Genomic DNA, 20,575 nt, shown 5'->3' on the forward strand with positions numbered 1-20,575 from the left:
GATGTTCCACTAGATTTTGGAGTGTGCTTGTGGAGATTTGTGCTCATTCAGCTGCATGGGCATTAGTAAAAATCAGTTGTGTGGTGAGGAGGCCTGGGGTGCAGTCAGCATTTCAATTCATCCCAGAAGTGTTTAATAGGTTCAGGGTAAGAACTTGAGGAAAGAGCAGGCCACTCAAGATCCTTTCCTTTTCATGTAATCATGAGCACTAAGTGACATGGCTGTACCATCTATAGGCACTGTTTTCAAGGCCAAGGTCAGAGTAACATTATATTGTGTATGTTCATCATCAAAATAGTCATTACTGCTACTAGAGCATTAGTTCAACACTTGACAAAGAGAGGCAAAAACTGACAACCACACAAATCCCTCCAGCAGGGGCGTGTCTGTCAGTGGGATGTTATTTTAGCTGGCCAGAACTATGCAACACTTGCGGCTTGTCAAATGTGAACTGGCCCTAAAACATGCTGGTGCATATATCTGCAATTTCCTGTGACAAAGCTGACATTTCAGACAGGCCCAAGACGGTTGACAGTGGTGTCATAAATTGACAATAGATTCCATGCCTGAAAATGGTAAACGACAAACCTCTCAAACTGTCTCCACTCAGAATTTTGGAGTAGCAGAGCTTTCTATAACAGTAGCTAAAAACTTTCCATGTGAAGCCATAGTAATAGTTTTTGAAATGTTATTTTTATTTTTATATTATTATTATTATTAGTAGTAGTAGTAGTATCATCATTAGAGCTTCAACAATTAATTGATAATAATCGATAATGAAATTTGTTGTCAACGAATGCCGCTATCGATTAGTTGGGCTGCTCAAGTTACAGATTAGCATGACGGTAAAATAACACAGCCGCTTGTAGAATGGCGGAGAGTACAGGGTGAACCGTAAAAAAGACAGCAGTAAAAGAAAATACACTGGTATCAAAAACTGTATAATCCTCATCATGTGAAAATGGTGTAGTTTTATAAAGTGCTATTGTGTAAACTGTTTGCTAACTTCAGGACAGTCGCACTGGATCTGTTCTGTCATGACTCTTGATGATCGGGTTGCGCAATTACCTCACTTGCGACTTTGTGATGGATTCAATTAAAACAGTGCGAACAAACAATCTAAAAGTAGCAAATAACAGCAGCCTCAAACCTGTTAGTTTGCTGCGTTTCTCTGTTCTGTTCTCTTTTTATAGCATTTGTCTACTACAAGCTTTAAAATGTCAAAATTAAAAAGTTAATCTCAATATCTGACTTTTGCATAACATTTTTTAAGTACATTTTTATACATAAATACCCAGCTTATTTAAATGTAAAAAATTCATAAATAAATAAAGATCCGCCAGATTAATCGATTATCAAATTAATCGTTAGCTGCAGCCCTTATCATCATCATTAGACCCAAAACACAGTGGGTGCAACTAGACAGTTTACACAATGCATAAGCCTGTTTTACACTGGTAAAAGTAATGACATGCTCCAGTTTGAAGCCTGTATTCAAAGAAAACATTATGTTAAACTGATAAACTGTTCAAATTGAAATACGGTACAGATGGTCCCCGAGTTACAATGGCTCGACTTACGATTTTACGATGACGATAGAGATACATTGAGACATGCAGCATACAATGTACGATACATTGTATGTGCAGCTGGGATGAGCGTATCTCTCTGTGAGATGCCCCACTCTTATACAGAGTAAAGTTGTCTCAGTGTGTATTACGGTTTCGAACAGCAATTTTAGTGATAAAAGCCTGTCTTACAAGCGCCCAAGTATGTCTCCTGCTAGTATTGAAAAAAGAAGAGAAAAGCCATCGGTTTAGAGCAGAAAATTAAAATTATAAATCAGCATGAAGCAGGAAAGGCTGTCACAGTCACAGCACTATCTTCGACTTACGATATTTTGGACTTACGATAGGGCCGTCATAACGTATCTCCATCGTAAGTGGAGGACTACCTGTATTTTGCAATCAGTAGCAATACAGTTTAAAATCATTTTATCACAGAGAAATGTTTGTATTGGGATGTATATAAGTATTGTTTTGTATATTATATAGAAATTTCGCATGATATTAATGCACTCACAGTTTTTTGTTAGCTAGAGTGCACATGTTTGAAATGCTGTCTGAACACGTACATGTTCTACTTACTCAAAATAAATTTGCACGGATGGATAGTGACTTGTAAATTATGTGCTGGTTCTTGTCCATCAAAAGGTGACTATTTGCAGGCTATTATTTTCTTCTAGTTCTGATGGCGTAAACACGGCCATTCATTTAAAAGACTGGCATTATGCTGACTTGTGAAAGGGTTAAAGAGCTTCATGCTTAGACTGAGGATCCGAATCGATCTGTTACACACATCTGAATCATGTGTTCCGATGCTTGCTGTTTTTGTAGAGCCACATGTTTTGTTGTACTGCTTGTTTCTGCACTGCTATTGTGTTATAGGTGACAAATTGTTTTTTTTTTTTAAATCCTTCCTGTGTAGCAAGGTGCATGGCACATAATGGCCCCCTTTAAAAGACACACAAATGTACTTTGTTTCTAGGTCAGTGGAAAATGGCAGCCTCAAATCATGTCTGTTATCTTTCTTGATTGACTTGTGTACATCATGTACTGATACAGTGCTATTTCTAGCTCAGTGAATAGCTTTAAAATGTGAGTAAAAATTAAATATTTTGAAGCTGTAGTTAATATGAGAGTGCAGCCTTTATGTTGTGCAGACATGTCAGTAATTGGCTTTGTTAAAACTAAAAAAGCAGTTTAGGTTCTCAGGGTGCTTGTATTGATTTTTGGTTTACCATCTAATGGTGATTCATGATTTTTCACTCAGGCAGGTTTGGGCTCCAAACACTAATGATTCCTTTCCTAATAGTGTGCGGGACTTGTTAAAATTGTAGGACTGGTTTAATATGTTTATGAGCTTAGATTTCTTGTTTAGTTGTGTGTTGTTGCTCATTGATGAACCAGCTAGAAATATTGCGCCTATTTTCCTTTAATATAGGTATGTAAGTGTGTATGAGTTGTGTCGAAATGTCTAATGATGATTGTATTGATCTGTGTTATATTATGGTTACAGCTTTAGTTAATCTCATTAATACTCTGCCTTGAAATGTGCAGCATTATTGATATAATTTCTACTGAAGTCAGTGTGGGAAATATCAAGTGGCTTTTCTCCCCTTTTAAATAGTCGATAGCATTTAGCTTACCTCAGAACCTGGGCTAATCCATACCGGACAGTTGGTTCCATGGCAGTGGTACTCATTTATGCCACTTTCCTCTTTAAAACACACACATTCGAACAGCCAAAGACACATTTATGACCCATGCTTGCTGATTAATTTTTTGACTTAAATCAATGCCAAATTCAACACAGGCAGGACACTTTAGTTGCTAGAGAGCATTTTAAGTGAATGGAAAATCTAATAAGAAGCAGAATTAATAAATAATGTGATCAAAAACTTTGATTTGTATTGGTCTTAGAGAAAGACTTTATATTCTGAATGTTTATTCAAATGCCCTAAAGGTTATATTTGAAAGCTAATACATTTTGAATTGAATTCGAGTATTGTGCTTTATAATTCAAATAGTACTGACTTAGCTGCATTTATAGAAATAATGCACAAAGAACGATGTATAGGGATTTTGTTTAAAATTCCTTACATTCTGCACACTGAGCTAACAGTTTAACATTTTGGGAAGACTTGATCTTAAAGGAAATGTACTACATTCCCAAATCCAAATGTAAAAATTAGACTTTCAATCAGAAAAAGATTAATGAGACAAAACCAGAACGTCTCATTTATGTATAAATGTTTGGACAACCTGGTGGCTTGATATTTATTTTGTCTCACAGTATATGTGTAAACACTGCAGTACGTGAAATCTGGACTCTGGCACTCCATTGAATCCTTGCTTGGTTTGTAAGTGTGCAGATACGTTTCCACTACTCTTTAGCTTCATGTGTGACTTTCATTGTAGTTAGTGTTTATTTTCCTCTTGTAAAACACCTGTTGTAGTTGCCATGCTGTGTCTGAACTTGCTTTATAGACAGGTTTATATACAACTCTGTATGAGGCAGCTTTGAGAGAGACAGAACTGAATTCAGATAACACAGTCTAGACAGCATTCTGAAACAACAACTATTCAGTTAACATTACAGTTAGCTAAAAATCTAAACCCATAAAAATACTCAAGTATTAAATACACCATTAATATTTTGATTGTGTCTCCTTTAAACAGTGGTTTTATTGGCATTACGTTTTTTTATTGACTTTTTTATTTGTTTGTCTACTCCGATATCAAGCCTGTAAATGTTGAGCTGGAAAAGAATCTCTGTGGGTTTATGGCCCTGTGTATATTAATATAATGAATTGTCCAGAGAATAAAATTTGTCCACTGAGAACACCTCAAATTCAGAGTCAGCACTAGGCTTTTTTTTATTGTGTCAGTATTTCCTGTTTTCACAGAATAAAGATGTTTAGATTAAGATTAAGTTCTACAACGTTCATATGATTGATATTTTATGCTGGAACTCCCAGAGGCTATATAGACTGAATGTAGACTCATACCACTCCTACAGTATGCGTGTGTTGTGTTCACTGCTGACCTGAGCTCACCCCTCGTATCTAGCTCTTCCTTGTAGAGTATCACATGAGGGTATTAATAGTTGTAAATAGATAGTGAGGGGGAGAGTATAGCGAGATGGGAACAGGACACACACTCAGGGTAGGACTGGTACACACCAGGCATTCGTCTGTTCGCAGACATGGGGGTAAGACGAGAAGTGCTAGACAGCTGTCCTGAGAATATTGAGGTGCATGAGATATGCAGTGAACAGCTTAGCTCATTACTGAGAATTGCTTTAACAGTTATAGGACACATATGCAATGTTTTTAAATTTGATTTCCAAAGAATGCTTCTTCTTGTACAGAAAAAAATAAAAAAATGTTTACTTGAAGCATTAATAGCCATAATACAAACACTACTATATATCATATATAGTATGTCATCAAATGTCATGTCGATGGCTAACAGCATAAAAGATAAACGTATTGATTGTACTGCAGATATTTATCTGCAGAAATCTGTGGATTTATGCATGACTATTGTTTGTCCCCATCTCCAATTCTGGAACTGTCTGTAGATTCTGCAGTGGATAGATTACCTTTGTATGCAGACACAAACCAATCAAGTAAGATCAGATAAGGCCACACACTCATCAGCTGCATCACTACCGCACATCCCCAGGAATGAATAAAGTTATTTTTTTACAAAGCCTGTAGAATAAGAAGACTTGCCCAGGGGAAAGCAGTAAATTTCAAGTGATACTGATTTATTTTTTATGGTGACAGTGATTTACTGCTGGATCAAACACATGAGCTGAGAGAGTGTAAACTTTATATCTGCTTTAACTCAGAATTATGGTAGAGGGATAATTGGTTAATATTGAATTCTGTTAGTCACTCAAGCACCTAAATGCAAATGACTGTAATGAACTCTCTCTCTCTCTCTCTCTCTCTCTCTCTCTCTCTCTCTCTCTCTCTCTCTCTCTCTCTCTCTCTCTCTCTCTCTCTCTCTCTCTCTTTTCCACTCTCTCTGTCTCTCCTTCTCTTTTGTTCTCAGGGACGCTGTTCCAGAGAGAACTGTAAGTACCTGCACCCGCCTCCCCACCTGAAGACGCAGCTGGAGATAAACGGCCGCAATAACCTGATCCAGCAGAAGAACATGGCCATGCTCGCCCAGCAGATGCAGATCGCCAGTGCCATCATGCCTGGCAGCCAGCTTCAGCCAATGGTAAATAGGAGCTCTTCCCACACATGTGATGCTTCACTGCTTGTAAATTATTAACAGCACAATAATCTGTAGACTAAATCTAGAGCAAAATCGTGGTTTCAGTTTAAATGGTTCTGAACAGGAAGATATTAAATGATTAGATAAATTAGTGCCGAGAGGATTGTGCTTACTCTATTTACACTGTGGTTTTCACAAAGTTTTATTTTTTATTTTTCTTCAAATGTAGGTGCTTCAGTGTTCATGGTGTAGATTATGGACAGGACAGTATACAAAATAAGCAATGGAGTAAATACATGCTAATTATTTATTTATTTAGAAATATAACACCCTTTGATTCGCTTAAATGAAGATGAATGTTTTGATATATCATCTTACATTTGCCACTGTTTGTGCCACATTATGTTTCTGTCATGATCACCATTAAACCGTGTTGTGCTAAATGAGAGTAAAAGGTCTTAGGAGGTATTATATTGCTAAAGAGGCAGATTTCTGCTCTGACCTGCCCTAAGTTGCTTGCATAGCTAGCACGTCTACACACGATTGTGTAGCCATGTTACCTTTTACAGATTAGCACATGTGTTTGAGCAACATCGTGTTTTGAAATGATATAATTCCAGAAATTTGAATTAGAATAGAATAAATTAGAGAAGCGAAGAACAATACAGAATAACCAGAGCATTTAGTTTTTTCTTCATGTTATTTCACCAAATGCTTTTACTTCAATACAAGAGTGTGTGGAAAATGCACATTATTAAAGATGCAGTATAAATGTATATTTTTGTAACTACAATTAATTGGAGTACTTATGAGATTAATATGATCTATGAGCTGCTGTCCTACAACTTAGATGAACAACTAACTGCTATATTGGAATACTCAAAAAATTAACAAGCATCTGCAAAGTCCGGGAAAGTCAAACCAGCTCTGAATTCATTTTTGGGTGTAGAATAATTTACCCTTTTTTTCCTCATGAAAAAGTAAGCAATGCATCCATTCGTTATACTGTATACTGTTTACTCAGCGTTGGTGCATCATTTTTTGGGTTTTTTTATCTAAAATGAGAAAAGAAGAGTTTTTTTCCTTTTTTTTAGAGAATTTAATTGGCTGTTATTAATACTACTCAGTGTGTTTGTAACATGTTTTAGGGCGTGTTTATAGAAATGCGATTGTAATTTTGACCTATGTGGTGCAGCATTAGACAATTATATTAAAAAAGCATCGATTAAGCACCAAACTCTAAAAAATCTACAACAATACCTTAGTTATTTATAGTAAGGAGGACTGACCTTTTGTTAAGATAATTGGAGCCTGTCCATGTTTTGCTTTTAACAGCAATGTTTTCATCAAAGTGAAACAATTCAAATAAAAAAATCTGTTGGCTATTTTTGTTCACAGATACTGTAATTGGCAGATTTGTATTCGTTAGAAACCACGTTAGATGTAGATGCATTATGACAATCATCGGTCTTAAAATGGGAAATAATCTCCAAAAGCATTCTCCAGTTACTGTGTTTATTTGTGTGTGAAATACACTGTGATACAGGATTAACCGATTCATTCAAAACTCTTTTTTTTTATGCATTCATTAGCTCATTGCTTTTGTTTCTCTTTTTCTTTCACTCACTCTTTCCTGCAGCCTTTCATCTCTGTCACGCCAAACTTAGCCACCAATGCCAGCGCGGCAGCAGCTGCAGCGGCGGCGGCTTCGTTTAACCCCTACCTGAGTCCCGTATCGCCAGCTCTAATGTCCACTGGTGCCGACATGCTGCCGAGCGCTCCAGTCCTGATCGGTGGTAATCCTGCTGCACCTGTAAACTCCTCAGCAAACGCAGCTGCTCAGAAACTACTGCGTACGGACCGCCTGGAGGTATGACACAGAGAAAGGGCAAAATGTCTGCTACAGGAGCAGTTAATGTCTACAAGAATTAATCAAGTGGACTTTATTTTACAAAGCATGTAGTTTAGTGCACCAACTGGTGAAAAGAAAGGCACTCCAAACTACAAAATACCAGAAAGAAAAAGAAATTAACATGGAGTTACTGTACTGTAACTTGTGTCGTTTGCATACTGCCACAAGGGATTCATTTTTCATTCCCCCATTTATTTCATAATAAATATGTACTTTTCACATATTGTGCCATATTTTCAATTCTTATCTGCTTTATCAGTGGTATGGTGAAGCTGCCTAGATAAGTGTGTAGCAGTCTTGCTGTTTGGAAGCATATAAACGGAAGGGATTTTCATATTTTCAAGGATCTTAGTACCTGCAGTTTACTGCCAAAGATCTTATTGTGTTTGTTAAAAAACAAAAATGCCTGTGTTATTTGCTGCCCCCTACTGTACATATATGTCTAATGAACAGATCATTTGTCATACAAACTAAAATCACAAGAGTGACATGTATTTTTGTGTGGGTGTGGGTGTGTGTGTGTGTGTGGTGGGGTTCTTGCCAAGGGCGTAACCAGGAACTAATTTCAGGACAGATGAATAAATATATCAGATACACTAAATATCCCCTTGGGATCAGCGCAGTTATATTGATGTGTGACATAATTATGTATTTTCAGTGTCAGAAAGACAACAGTAGGCACGATGATGACACGGGTCATTTATTCAAGGCACTATCTTTCGTCAATTATTATCATATCGATAACAAATCAAAGACACGTCCACTGAAAATAAAAGCACAGTGAATAAGATGTTGGACTCCTGATCAGTATGTCATTGGGTTATAGTCCCAGCACCATGAAGCTGCCACTCTCGGGCCCTTGAGCAAGGCCCTTAACCCTCAATTGCTCAGCTGTATAAAAACAAAAAAAAAAAGATAACTGTAAGTTGTTTTGGATAATCTCGTAAATGTAAATGTTCCTGGTCACTATGCATTATTTAAGTAGATGTGTGTGTTTGTGTGTATAGTGTGTACATGTTTGTCTGTGGCCGTTGTTATGGTCATCATTCAAATGTCTGTCCTAACATATTGTTATGTGTGTGTCAGGTGTGTCGTGAGTACCAGCGTGGGAATTGCTCTCGCGGTGAGACAGACTGCAGATTCGCTCACCCGTCAGACAGCACCATGATAGACTCCAGCGAGAACACGGTCACCGTGTGTATGGACTACATCAAGGGTCGCTGCTCACGAGACAAATGCAAATATTTTCACCCTCCTGCACACCTGCAGGCCAAGATTAAAGCAGCACAGCACCAGGTGAACCAGGCCACAGCCACCGCGGCCATGGTGAGTACAGGACACCCGAACATACATGCACACACAGATACTTGTCCAGATAAATGATAAGTAAAGTGTACACATTTATACATGTGCACCTCCATGCATAGAGTACACCCATGTAGAGTGCATACACATATTGATATGGAACACACACACACACACACACACACACACACACACACACACAGTTTTAGAGCATGCTCGAATATGAATATTGACATTTTAATGATTATGTTTCATCTCAGGTTTACATGGTTCCTTCTATGTCACCATACATGCTTAAGGAGGACAAAAAGGCATGTATGGTGTAATTACTGTGCAAGCAGATGTGATTTATGAGGTTTAAAGGGCATCTCTGACACATTGGCAATAATTTCATATTTCATTACACTTGTCGATTTGGAAAGGTTACTATGCTTTCTAAAGTGAAATAAAACTAAACAGATCAGGGGATGTTATTTTCATTTCTTGAATAAGATGTACGGATGGAAAAATTTGGAGATATTCTTGAATACGTTCCATTTTCTTTCGTCAAAGATTCCTCATTGTAACAGTAGTTCCATTATTGGAAAATGAGTCTCATTACAGCTGCTAAATAATTCATAACCCTTCTGACTAACATGCCTGAAGATCAATCATAATGCAGTAATCTGGGACTAAACAGTTGCATCCTTTAGCTGTTTTGTCCCAGGTAGTTATTAGGACTAATATTTGCAAACTAGAGAATACACATGACTAATCAAAGGTATGAAAACGTCATACGGTATTAACTATTATCACAGTTATGATTATTATCAATTATCAATTATTATGTTAATGACTTCACATTTCAAACAGCAAGATATTAAATGCTAAACTGAAATGTCTCTATAAGTATTTATTTCATTAATTAAGGAAAATCTATTTATCAGCCATCAGTTTTACAAACAATTTTTTGTCTTTTTAAAAATATCGTTTGTCGTATTAATATTGTAGCTGATTTCATTATAGGTTTTCTTTGTACAAGACTTTCATAAGCCAATCCTATTTAAGCTTTTTATGTATGTGTGTGTGTGTGTGTGTGTGTGTGTGTGTGTGTGTGTGTGTGTGTGTGTGTGAAAGAGAGAGAGAGAGAGAGAGAGAGAGAGAGAGAGAGAGAGAAAACCGTGAAATATGAGGTTATTCCGAACATGTCAGAGATTTTCTTCAACAGTTATCTAATAAACGTTATATGGATTTATATGTTATATGTCATATCTGAAAGTCTAAGTTATCGATCACAAAAGATAAATGTTTCAGTGCACATTATGTTTCAGGATTCTACTACATTTTGCAGATTTTTTATCATTTTGTGTTTGAAGGTGCATTTCCTTCCTATCCACTAGAGGGCACTGTGAACATTTTTAACAGAATAGAGCCTGCAATAAGCAGATTAATAGTGTGTGTTTTATTGTGTAATATCTTCCCGAACATCCCACAATGAGACCTATAACAAATGACCTTTTGTATTAGATATGTAGGAGTGGTGAAGGCCATATTAGGGTCCAGATAGTGTTTTTTCTATTACTGTATTTATAACATACACTGCTAGTCAGTTTGGACACAACTTCTCCTTTAGTTGTCTTTCTTTATTTTTATTTTTTTCAACATTGTACGTTAATACTGAAGACATCCAAACTATATAAGAACACGCATGGAATTACAGTACAATGATTACAAAAGTGAGTACACCCCCCTTGCATTTCAGCAATCATTTTAGTTTATTCTCAAGAGACAATACTATAGAAATGAAACTTGGATATATTTTAGAGTAGTCAATGTGCAACTTGTGTAGCAGTACAGATTTACTGTCCTCTGAAAATAACTTAATATACAGCCATTATTGTCTAAATAACTGGCAACATAAGTGAGTACACCCTAAGTGAACGTCAAAACTTTGTCCAAAGTGTCAATACACCCACACTCATACAGCCATAGATTTCAAAAGTGATAACAGCTGAATGTCGCTTAACAATGCAAAGTAGTATGTCCTATTTATAATGTTCATGTTTTTGTCTGCTTGACAGGACCATACAAAGTCCTGTATCTTATATTAGAGCAGTTAAAATTTGGTGCTTTGGGTACAATTTTCTCAAACTGACCACTGGATGTTCAACATTCATGGCAAAGAACTCTGGGGATTTGAGAAATTAGAATTGTTGCTCTCCACAAAGATGGCCTAGGCTATAACAACGACCCCAAACCCACTGCCAAGATAACATCTGCCTTGCTGAGGGGGCTGAAGGTGAAGGTAATGGATTGGTCAAATATGTCTCCAGACCTGAACCCTACTGAGCACCCTTGGGGCATCCTCAAGCTTAAGGTGGAGAAGCACTATGTGTCTAACATCCATCAGCTCTGTGATGTCATTATGGAGGAGAGGAAGAGGATCCCAGCAACAACCTGTACAGCTCTGGTGAATTCCATGCCCAGGAGGATTAAAGCAGTACTAAATAACAATGGTGCTCACACAAAATATTGACACTTTAGACACAGTTTTGACATGTTCTCTTAGGATTTAGTCACTTTAGTTGACAACTATTTAGACAATAATGGCTGTATGTTGAGTTATTTTCAGAGGACAGTAAATCTGTACTGATTTACAAGCTTCACATTGACTTCTCTAAAATATATGAAAGTTTCATTGCTATAGTATTGTCCCTTGAGAAGAAATAATAAAAGGGTTGCTGTAAACAAAAAAGTCAAACAACCCAGAATATGTTTTATATTTTAGATTGTTAAAAGAAGATACATTTTGCTTTGATGACAGCTTTGCACACTCTTGGCATTCTCTCAACAGATTCACGAGTTAGTCACCTGAAATAGTTTTACAGCAATCTTGAAGGAGTTCCCAGATATGTTGAGTATTTTTGGCGGCTTTTTCTTTTCTCTCAAACCACCACAATTGGATTTAGATGGGGTGAGTGTGTAGGCCAGGTCATCTGATGCAGCATGCCGTTACTCTCCTTCTTGGACAAATAACTCTTACATAATTTAGAAATGTGTTTGAGGTCATTGTCCTGTTGGAAAATAATTTGTGCAAATCAGATGGGATGGTATGCTTCTGCAAAATGCTGTGGTAGCCATGCTGGTTAAGTGTACCCTTAATTTTGACTAAATCACCAACAAAGCCCCTTCACACCATTACACCTCCTTCTTCATGTTTTACAGAGGGAACCACGTGTTTGGGACCCGTCCGTTTACCCACTCTACTTCTAAAAAAGACACGGCAGTTAGAACCAAAAATTCCAAATTTGTACTCATCAGACCAAAGAACAGTTTTTCAGTGATCTGTCTATTCTTTGTGTTTCTTGGCCAAAGCAAGTCTCTTTTGCTAGTTTTTTTCTGAAGTATGGTTTTCTTGCTGAAATTCGACCAGTAAGCAGTCTTCTGTGAACAGTGGATGCTGAAATATGCCACTTGAACTCTTTAAATCAGTGGTTTCTGAGGCTGGTCATTTTAATATACCTATTCTGTGCAACAGAGGTAGCTCTTGGTTTTCCTGTAATGGGACGGTGCTCATGGGAGCTTGTTTTTATCATAGTGTTTGATGGTTTTGTCAACTGGATAATTTCTTTCCATAATTTGCATTTGTACAGTAGTAGCACTAATAGGTCTAAAGCATTTCAGGTGACTACCTTGTATATCTGAGAAGAGAATTTCATGAGTGTGCCAAGCTATTATTCATTGTAGCTTCTTTGGAGAATCTAAAATACAAAACATATTCTGGGTTGTTTATCACGTGCAAATATTAAAAAGAAAGAAAGACAGCTGAAGGAGCAGGTGTGTCCAAACTCTTGGCAGTATTGCACTTTTGTCAAATTCGATTAAAAGAACATGTTAGACTGTAAGACTGTAACATATGTTTATATTTAATGGTCCTTATTAATGGAAACCTCACCAATGGTTTTTATACTTCAATGATACAAAATTTAACTTAGAAGTTATGTGTAGAATTGATAAATTATGCATAATATAATGAATTGGATCGATATCAGCTGTTGATTTTTAAAATACATCAGTAACAATAACGCATACTTGTAGTTAGTAAAGAACTAAACATACATTAGTTCATTATGGGGGAAATAGCATGAGAAAAGGCCACTTGCACTTCTGGACCCTGCTGTACATTAGTTTGTAGTGTTACTATTGCATTAGATATCTTTTCGTGAATTACATTAATGTGCATGTTAAGTCCTGATATCCCTTTTGTACACTGCATTCCAAATGATTTGTTTTTTATTTGTTTTTTTTTCTCAACCACCAAAAATGCACTGCTGCCCCATGATGCACCTCTGCTTGCTGTTTATGTTTATGCGCTTGAACCCCATTGGCCCATTGCCATCATGTGCTCGCTGCCTGCTAATTAAGACGGCTGTCAAATCACTGAAGCGACCCCTCGAGGCCACCTTTGACCTGGTACTATGACCTTTCACCTTTTTGGCTTGGCATGTTGCTTTGTTGTAGTGTCTTAACAAGCAATAATTTGCTAGCGTAGACTGTTTCTTAATTGGCTTGATGTTCTCTTCCTACTGCTGTTTTAGTAACTTCCAGTGATCAACTGATTGTGGAAAATTGATTATTTGCAAGGAGACTGAATTGCAGACTGGAATAGATTCGATAAAAGATTCGAGCTTGTAAAAGTAAAATAAATAAATAAATGTTTAAAAAAAAAATGACATACCACAATCAGATCATCACATGTAGCCCATTCCTGCAGCGTAAGGACAGGATCAGACAGACTAAAATGTGCTGTGTAACTGCTCTTGTGTCCGTGTGTGTGCGGTATCTGCATATATCTTCAGTGTCTCTGTATAATGCATGTAAAGTAGCACTAAAATGCATGTATAACCAGATAAACTGGGTAACTGGATAACCAGCTATGTGGTAGCAAAGCTGCACCACCTGGGCAACAGATATTAATAACTTACGTCTCATACGTTTCACAGATATCATGGCAAAAGCAGTGCAGCTTTATTTTCTTTAAGTTGATGCCTCAATTTTTGTTTTATTTCTGCCCTTTTTTTGTCGGCAGTACATTTTAATAGTGCGATGCTTGCTTCATTTGCACTCGCACCAGCTTAGTTGGTGTGTTAATGTTAAGAGTGTGTAAATGTAGATATTTATTGTAGCGTGTATAAGCAGTCAGGGATTCGGCACTTTTTTTCGCTTGTGGCGTAGTCATGTATAGGCTGCTGCTGCTTGCCTGCTGTTTTGTTTCAGTTTGTTTCTTTTAGTTCATTTTTGTGCTCTGAGGTGAAGTTCAATGATGATAACTGTTCTATATTTTTCTCTTTCCTTTCTTTGCCATTCCATCCTTTGTTCCTCGTTTTACCTCTCATCCCAAGCAGGGCCTTCCTCATAGCGTAATTTCTCCTTTGCCAAAGAGACCAGCCCTTGAGAAAACCAACGGTGCCACCGCCATGTTCAATGCCAGCATGCTGCAGTACCAACAGGCGCTGGCGAACATGCAGTTTCAGCAGCAGTTTATTCCTTCAGGTAAGGACCAGAACTAACCTGACCCAACCTTTTACCACAAGGTCAGCAAGACTGACCCGGTAATTAGCCTCACACCTCACACTTATCTGTGGCTTATGGCACATGCACACCCAGACACACACAGCAGTGGCATTTATGTTAATTCTATATAATTATCTTCAATACTGTACAGCATGGATAGTTAAGCAGGTTTAAGGTTTGTATTATGATGATGTTTTAAGTATGTGCCTGCTTATAGTGTAGAGTATTTGTCTTATCAGGTGAACTGATCACTGTACAATTCATGATTGCTCATTCAGTATCTCCAGTCAGCTTTGGAATTATAGCAAAGAAATCGCTGAAAGAAAACTTCTGATACAAAATATATTTGTTCTACATAAATAAAAGTCACATTTTCAAAAAAAAAGTTGAAAAGTCTCTTTTCAACCAGTCTTTACCGAGGGTGCCAATAATTCCTGAGCTGACTGTAATGTTTAACAGTAATTTGTATTTAGATCTACAGTTGGGTTTTTCCCCCTAATGAAAGGACATAAAGGAGTCTGATTATAGATTGCCACACAAAAACACATGATAGGGGTTGATTGTGTTTAAAAAGGTAATCAGTGTTAAAATAAAGTAAAGGCTTGCACACTTCCCAACTGTAGATCAGACATTCCACAACTAATCTTTTTTTTTTTTTTTTTTTTTTTTTTTTGTGAATGATTCCCTGTAATGTTCTGTGTTATGTTTTGCCTTCCTTTGTTTGTCTCTCTTTAATCTAACCAACCTTGTGATGGGCTGATTTGATTCTTCTTCCCTTTTTTCCAATCCAATTCCTGTTGCAATGCATGATGGGCAGGCTCAATATTGTGCATGACTCCTGCAGCAAGTATGGGTAGGTGTCCTAACCTTCCTCCCTTTCAGCTGCTTACACGGCAAATTCAACACAGCTCATATTATTGCAATGTAAAATCAGCAAAGTGAACACTGATGGCGCTAAGTGCATATCTGTTTATTTTTTTTCTACAACCACCAGTTTTTTGTGTATTTTGAATCTGTCAGTGTGCTGATGTATGATGTTAAGATTATATGCAGTTTATATTGTAATTGCTATTTACAATTGGAGTTCACTACCAACTGATTTTACTTCAGGGCAGTTTTGTTGCTGGAATCCTCGAGGAATCCTCATTTAATGATTTAAAGATATATTGAAAAGTTAATAGGGACATCTGTACCCCGGCTCATTTATGCACATATCTGATTAACTGATCATAAAGCACATGCTAACTGTAGCTGGAATATATAACATCTGAAATATATAATATTTATTTAGAGAATATATTTAAGATGTTGAGGTTTTTGTTGGGAGTGATGAGGATGGACAGGATTAGAAATGAGTTTATTAGAAGGACAGCACATGTGGGATGTTTTGGAGACAAGGTGAGGAAGGCAAGATTGAGATGGTTTGGACATGTGTAGAAGGGGGACATGGGGTATATCGGTAGGAGAATGCTGAGGATGGAGCCACCAGGAAGGAGGAAAAGAGGAAGGCCAAGGTGGAGGTGTGAGGAAAGACATTTAGGTAGTTGAGTTGAAAGAGGCAGATGTAGAGGACAGGGGCTTATGGAGACGGATGATCCGCTGTGGCGACCCCTAATGGAAGAAGCCGGAAGAAGAAGAAGAAGATTTAGGAAATATATTAATTGAATATAAAAAATATATATATTTTTTGCCGATAGGACTGGAACGTGGTGTGGTGTTGTGCTTCTGTAGATTGATCTCTTGCTCAGCACAATTATATAAAAAGGTTATTTGAGTTACTATAGACTTCCTGTTCAAGGCCTCTCTTATCAACAAGGTGGTGGTACATACTTTATTTACATGATTTTGTGCAAACTATTAATTATTGTGTATTGAAATCCAATGAGATTAGCAGTTTATGAAATAGGTAAACCAGCCTATTACTAGTATTAAATTTTTCCCTTATTCTGATGTTTGTTATGAAGCAATGGACTTCAGTATGAATTTATGCGTGGTGCAGCTACCACATGATTGGCTAATTAAATGAATGTGCAGGTGTACAGGTGTTCCTATTAATATAGCTGGTAAGTGTATATGTGAATGCTAAATCTAAACACTTTTAATTCAAATTAATTTAAAGGTAACTCCAGGATTTTAACAGAATATTTTTTTTTATTTTAGGCATGGAGTGACATTTTTATATAGTAGATCAATGACTTCATGGAGTTTTCATTTGCATAAAGTTGTTAATTAGCGTGAATTTATTTCGATGTACTTCTGATTTCAGGATTATTGGCTTCATAATCATTATTATTAGGTAAAGCCATCTCTAAAGGGAATATCAGCCTCTTTTAGTTGCATGTCTAACAGTGTTAGTTATGCATGTAGAAATATTTTGGCCCACTTGCTATTTATAATATTGTTAGATTTTGATGCAAAATTACAAAATACAAAAACCTGAGACACGTAGGCTTTGCAAACATTCACATGTGTGCTCCTGCAAATATTTTAGTGCAAATTGGAGTGCAGAACTCATAAAACTTTTATGTACTGTGATATAAAATGTGTTGATCCTTGCAACGTTCCTGAACCAGGAAATACAAAATAGCCCTGAAGAATCAGTGACCATATTGTACTGAAGATTCATTCTCTGCAGTCCTCTTTGTTTTCACCAAACTTACTATACTGTATGTGCTCATGACCAGAATGTTTAGATCATGAAGACATTCTTATATACAGCTAATTTTGAAAGGTTTATTTCCGACACACTGAAATCAACTCAGTTGCAAATGAATCATTTAAACCTTATGCCTTTGGCTGATTATGGCCCGTATTAAGTTTATTTGATTGTTGGAATGTGCCCATAATTCTGGAATCAGCTGTATTGATGATAGCATGAAATACTCTTATTTAACATTGTTATCAATACAGAAACTTGAATGAATTGAACTATTGCTGTTCAAGTAAATAACAACTTACATGAATCAGTTGACAAATGTGTTATAGTCCTATAATAAGTGATAAAATAAAAATCTGATCTTAGTAGTGCAGTTGGGCTGCACTGTAGGCATCTTCCTGTTCTCTTTCACATGACATGTGTACATGTACCGTACATTTAGCTTGATTGACACTCGTAGCAGTCCTGCACCGAGAAACAATACGATTTTATTCGATTTATATATCAAACGAAATATACCGGAGTAACTTTTTGACCAAATCAACTAAGCAGTTACTTATTGCTACTGAGATCATGTTCATGCTTGTGGTCCTTGTTAATTAGCATGTTAGCATGTTATTATTGTACATAATATTCCACTTTATCACTGGTGATTGTAGTATTTAGTAAAGCTTCCCTCTCTCATTCCTTCTCACACACCTGTTCCCCCCTCACATGTGTACACCTGTTGCCTACACGCCTCTGTATGTGTGCTTATATGATTCTCCCCTCTGAAAAGTACCCATGATGCACGGCGCTTCACCGGCCGCTGTGTCCGCAGCAACCACGTCCGCCACTACTGTTCCCTTCGTATCCGCAACAGCCAATCAGGTTTGCTCCCCTTATATCTCTCTCTTTCTCTCTCTCTCTCTCTCTCTCTCTCTCTCTCTCTCTCTCTCTCTCTTTCTCTATCTCTGTGTGTGTGTGTGTGTGTGTGTGTGTGTGTGTGTGTGTGTGTGTGTGTGTGTGTGTGTGTTCACCTCCCTCGTTCACTCCAACTGGTTACAATGCTGTGGAGAATATTTTTTGCTTTTTGCTGGGCTGGGGGGTGGGTTTTTTCTTTTGTTGTCTTTCTTGACACTCATTTTATTTACAGAGTAAAGTAATTTTCTTACCACCAGATAGCCCTTATTTAAGAAAGGCTGGGAAAACACTGATCATACCTATTAAAGACTAGTGACAGATTCTTTATTTTATCCATGATCCTAAAATGCTTCAAAATGAAGAGCTGTTTGCTGATAAAACCGCATTTTAATAATGTTCTCGTCTCTGTTTTGAGGACTCTTCTCTATCAAAGCTGACTACCAACGAATACATGCAATTGGTACGTATAAACGAGTTGTTGTTTTGAATACGTGTTTTTCGATACAGCTTTGAACTTTCTGAGTAATTTCAGTAATCCGGTTATACTCATACTGTATGTTTACAGTGCCTGTCAAAAGTTAGAAAACACCTAGTCTTTTATGGTTTGACAAACATGTATGTTCCTTTAGTTTATAGGCAACGAACTAGGTAAAAGGCAAAACCACATGAATTGGACAGTGAATGACTCGAATTAACTTCTGTGGAGTCCGAATTCGAAATTTTTGCCTCTAACAGAAGAATTTATGTAGAGTGAAGATGTTAGCAGACTGCCTCACACCCACAGTCAAACATAGATGTGGATTGTTAATGGTTTAAAGTTTTTATGGAATGTTAGAGACTTATTTCAGTTGAAGGAACACAGAAACCAAAATGAGTACCATTCCATACTTCATCACCATGCAATTCCGTCCGGATTGCAGCTAATTGGAACTTCATCAAACAAGTTATTGACACAAAGCATGCATCCAAGTTCTGTGTATTATTTAAAGAGCAGTCAGCTGAAATTTTATCTATATGGAATAGCCTGTCCAGTCACTGCACCTAAATCCTATTGAACTGCTCTGGGATGAACTGGATCAGAAAGTCAAAAAGAAATATACAACTAGTGAAAAACAAGCATTTCATCCAAATATTTGGAGAAACTAGCTGTATGGATGCCAAGGGTGTGTAAATATTTTCATGTTATGAGAGAATTTTTCAATGAAAATATCGTTTAACATCTGTACATTTTGCAGTTGTTTGTTCAAAGTAAATCTTCTTACCATTAAATTACCTAGAAACATGCATGTGTCTCAACAGCAATAAAAGACTAGGTGTTTCCACACTTTTTAGCGGCAATGTATACCTTTCTATTACTTTTATTCACAATTATTTTATATTTTGGCACATATTTATTGAATGTTTAGTACTAACCACATAAACTGCAAAAGCTTGAAGCTGTTCTCCCTTACTTTCGTTACTGGTTACACTTTTAAGTGGAGTTTAGGGTGCTGGATTTTTTTTTTTTTTATCCTTCAGTTTAGATTACATTTTTTTATCGCCCCCTGATATTTTCATTTGAATGTTGCTGGTTCTGTTTCCTAAATTATAAAACACATCACTAATGTTATTCTCAGAATCTGTAAGGATAGAGCAGCTACTAAAAGTAATTAAAAAAAAAAACATTATCACATGATCATCTAATCTGAGCATCTAATAGGATCCCATGTTAATCTCTGTGGTTTCTCCTTTGCCCTGTAAGATTTGTCCTGTAGCCACTGGCTTGTTTATTAGGGACACATTTCTAACATTAAAATTTATATTCATATTCTATTTATCTTTCTAATGTTGCTTTAGTATCGAATATCTGTATCCACTGTTTAAAGCATCACACAACTTCAATTCAATTGAAGCGAATCGAATGAACCCTTGTTTTTGTAAAAGCGTGTGCTATTATCTTAATTTGGCATTTGATGACTCAATGCTCGGTGCTATTTTTTTTTTATGTAAGACTCTTTCTTATGTAATTTCATATTACTCTGAGTAATTAAGTCTGTTATGCAACATGTATGATCCTATGTGTAACATTTTGTGCTGATGTCTTTGTTTTGTTTATAGATTCCAATAATATCTGCAGAACACCTGACTAGCCACAAGTATTTGACTCAAATGTAGTCAGCCGCCAGACCCGTAAGTGTCGTTTAGTTCCTGTTTCCAAAAAATTCCTTTTTGTCTTTTCAATGACTTACCATTAGTTCTGCTATTATTTTTACTGAACCTTATTTGCATTACTAGTGCAAACTGAGTTAAATCCTTAAAGTTAAATCCTTGAATTAAACTAGAAAATGTTCTATTTTGCATTAAATAAATGTATGAATGAATAAATGAATGTATGAATGAATAAACTATAGTATTTTACTTGTACAGGATTTAGTGATTCTAATTAATTTTGAGGGTTTTTTTTTTTTCATTTCT

At 36.6% G+C, this 20,575-nt stretch overlaps 1 protein-coding gene across 14 annotated transcripts in view; it reads left to right on the forward strand.

Annotated features, from left to right (window-relative positions):
- Positions 1-20,575, forward strand: part of mbnl1 (muscleblind-like splicing regulator 1) — a 67,483-nt gene that overhangs the window by 41,844 nt on the left and 5,064 nt on the right. For 4 of the 14 annotated variants that reach the window (XM_046876698.1, XM_046876700.1, XM_046876699.1 and 1 more), the window contains 9 exons: positions 5,625-5,795; positions 7,432-7,662; positions 8,791-9,030; positions 13,414-13,461; positions 14,391-14,541; positions 15,380-15,415; positions 17,997-18,088; positions 18,537-18,581; positions 20,219-20,290. In XM_046876698.1, the coding sequence (XP_046732654.1) occupies positions 5,625-5,795; positions 7,432-7,662; positions 8,791-9,030; positions 13,414-13,461; positions 14,391-14,541; positions 15,380-15,415; positions 17,997-18,088; positions 18,537-18,581; positions 20,219-20,275 (1,071 nt within the window). In that variant the 3' untranslated portion in view covers positions 20,276-20,290. Of the gene's footprint in view, positions 1-5,624; positions 5,796-7,431; positions 7,663-8,790; positions 9,031-9,269; positions 10,784-13,413; positions 13,462-14,390; positions 14,542-15,379; positions 15,416-17,996; positions 18,089-18,536; positions 18,582-20,218; positions 20,291-20,575 lie in introns of those variants that run through there. The other 10 variants (XM_046876703.1, XM_046876702.1, XM_046876704.1 and 7 more) reach the window with 10 other exon arrangements.

The sequence above is a fragment of the Silurus meridionalis genome, chromosome 20 (genome assembly GCF_014805685.1).
Source record: "Silurus meridionalis isolate SWU-2019-XX chromosome 20, ASM1480568v1, whole genome shotgun sequence".
NCBI classification, from domain to species: domain Eukaryota; kingdom Metazoa; phylum Chordata; class Actinopteri; order Siluriformes; family Siluridae; genus Silurus; species Silurus meridionalis.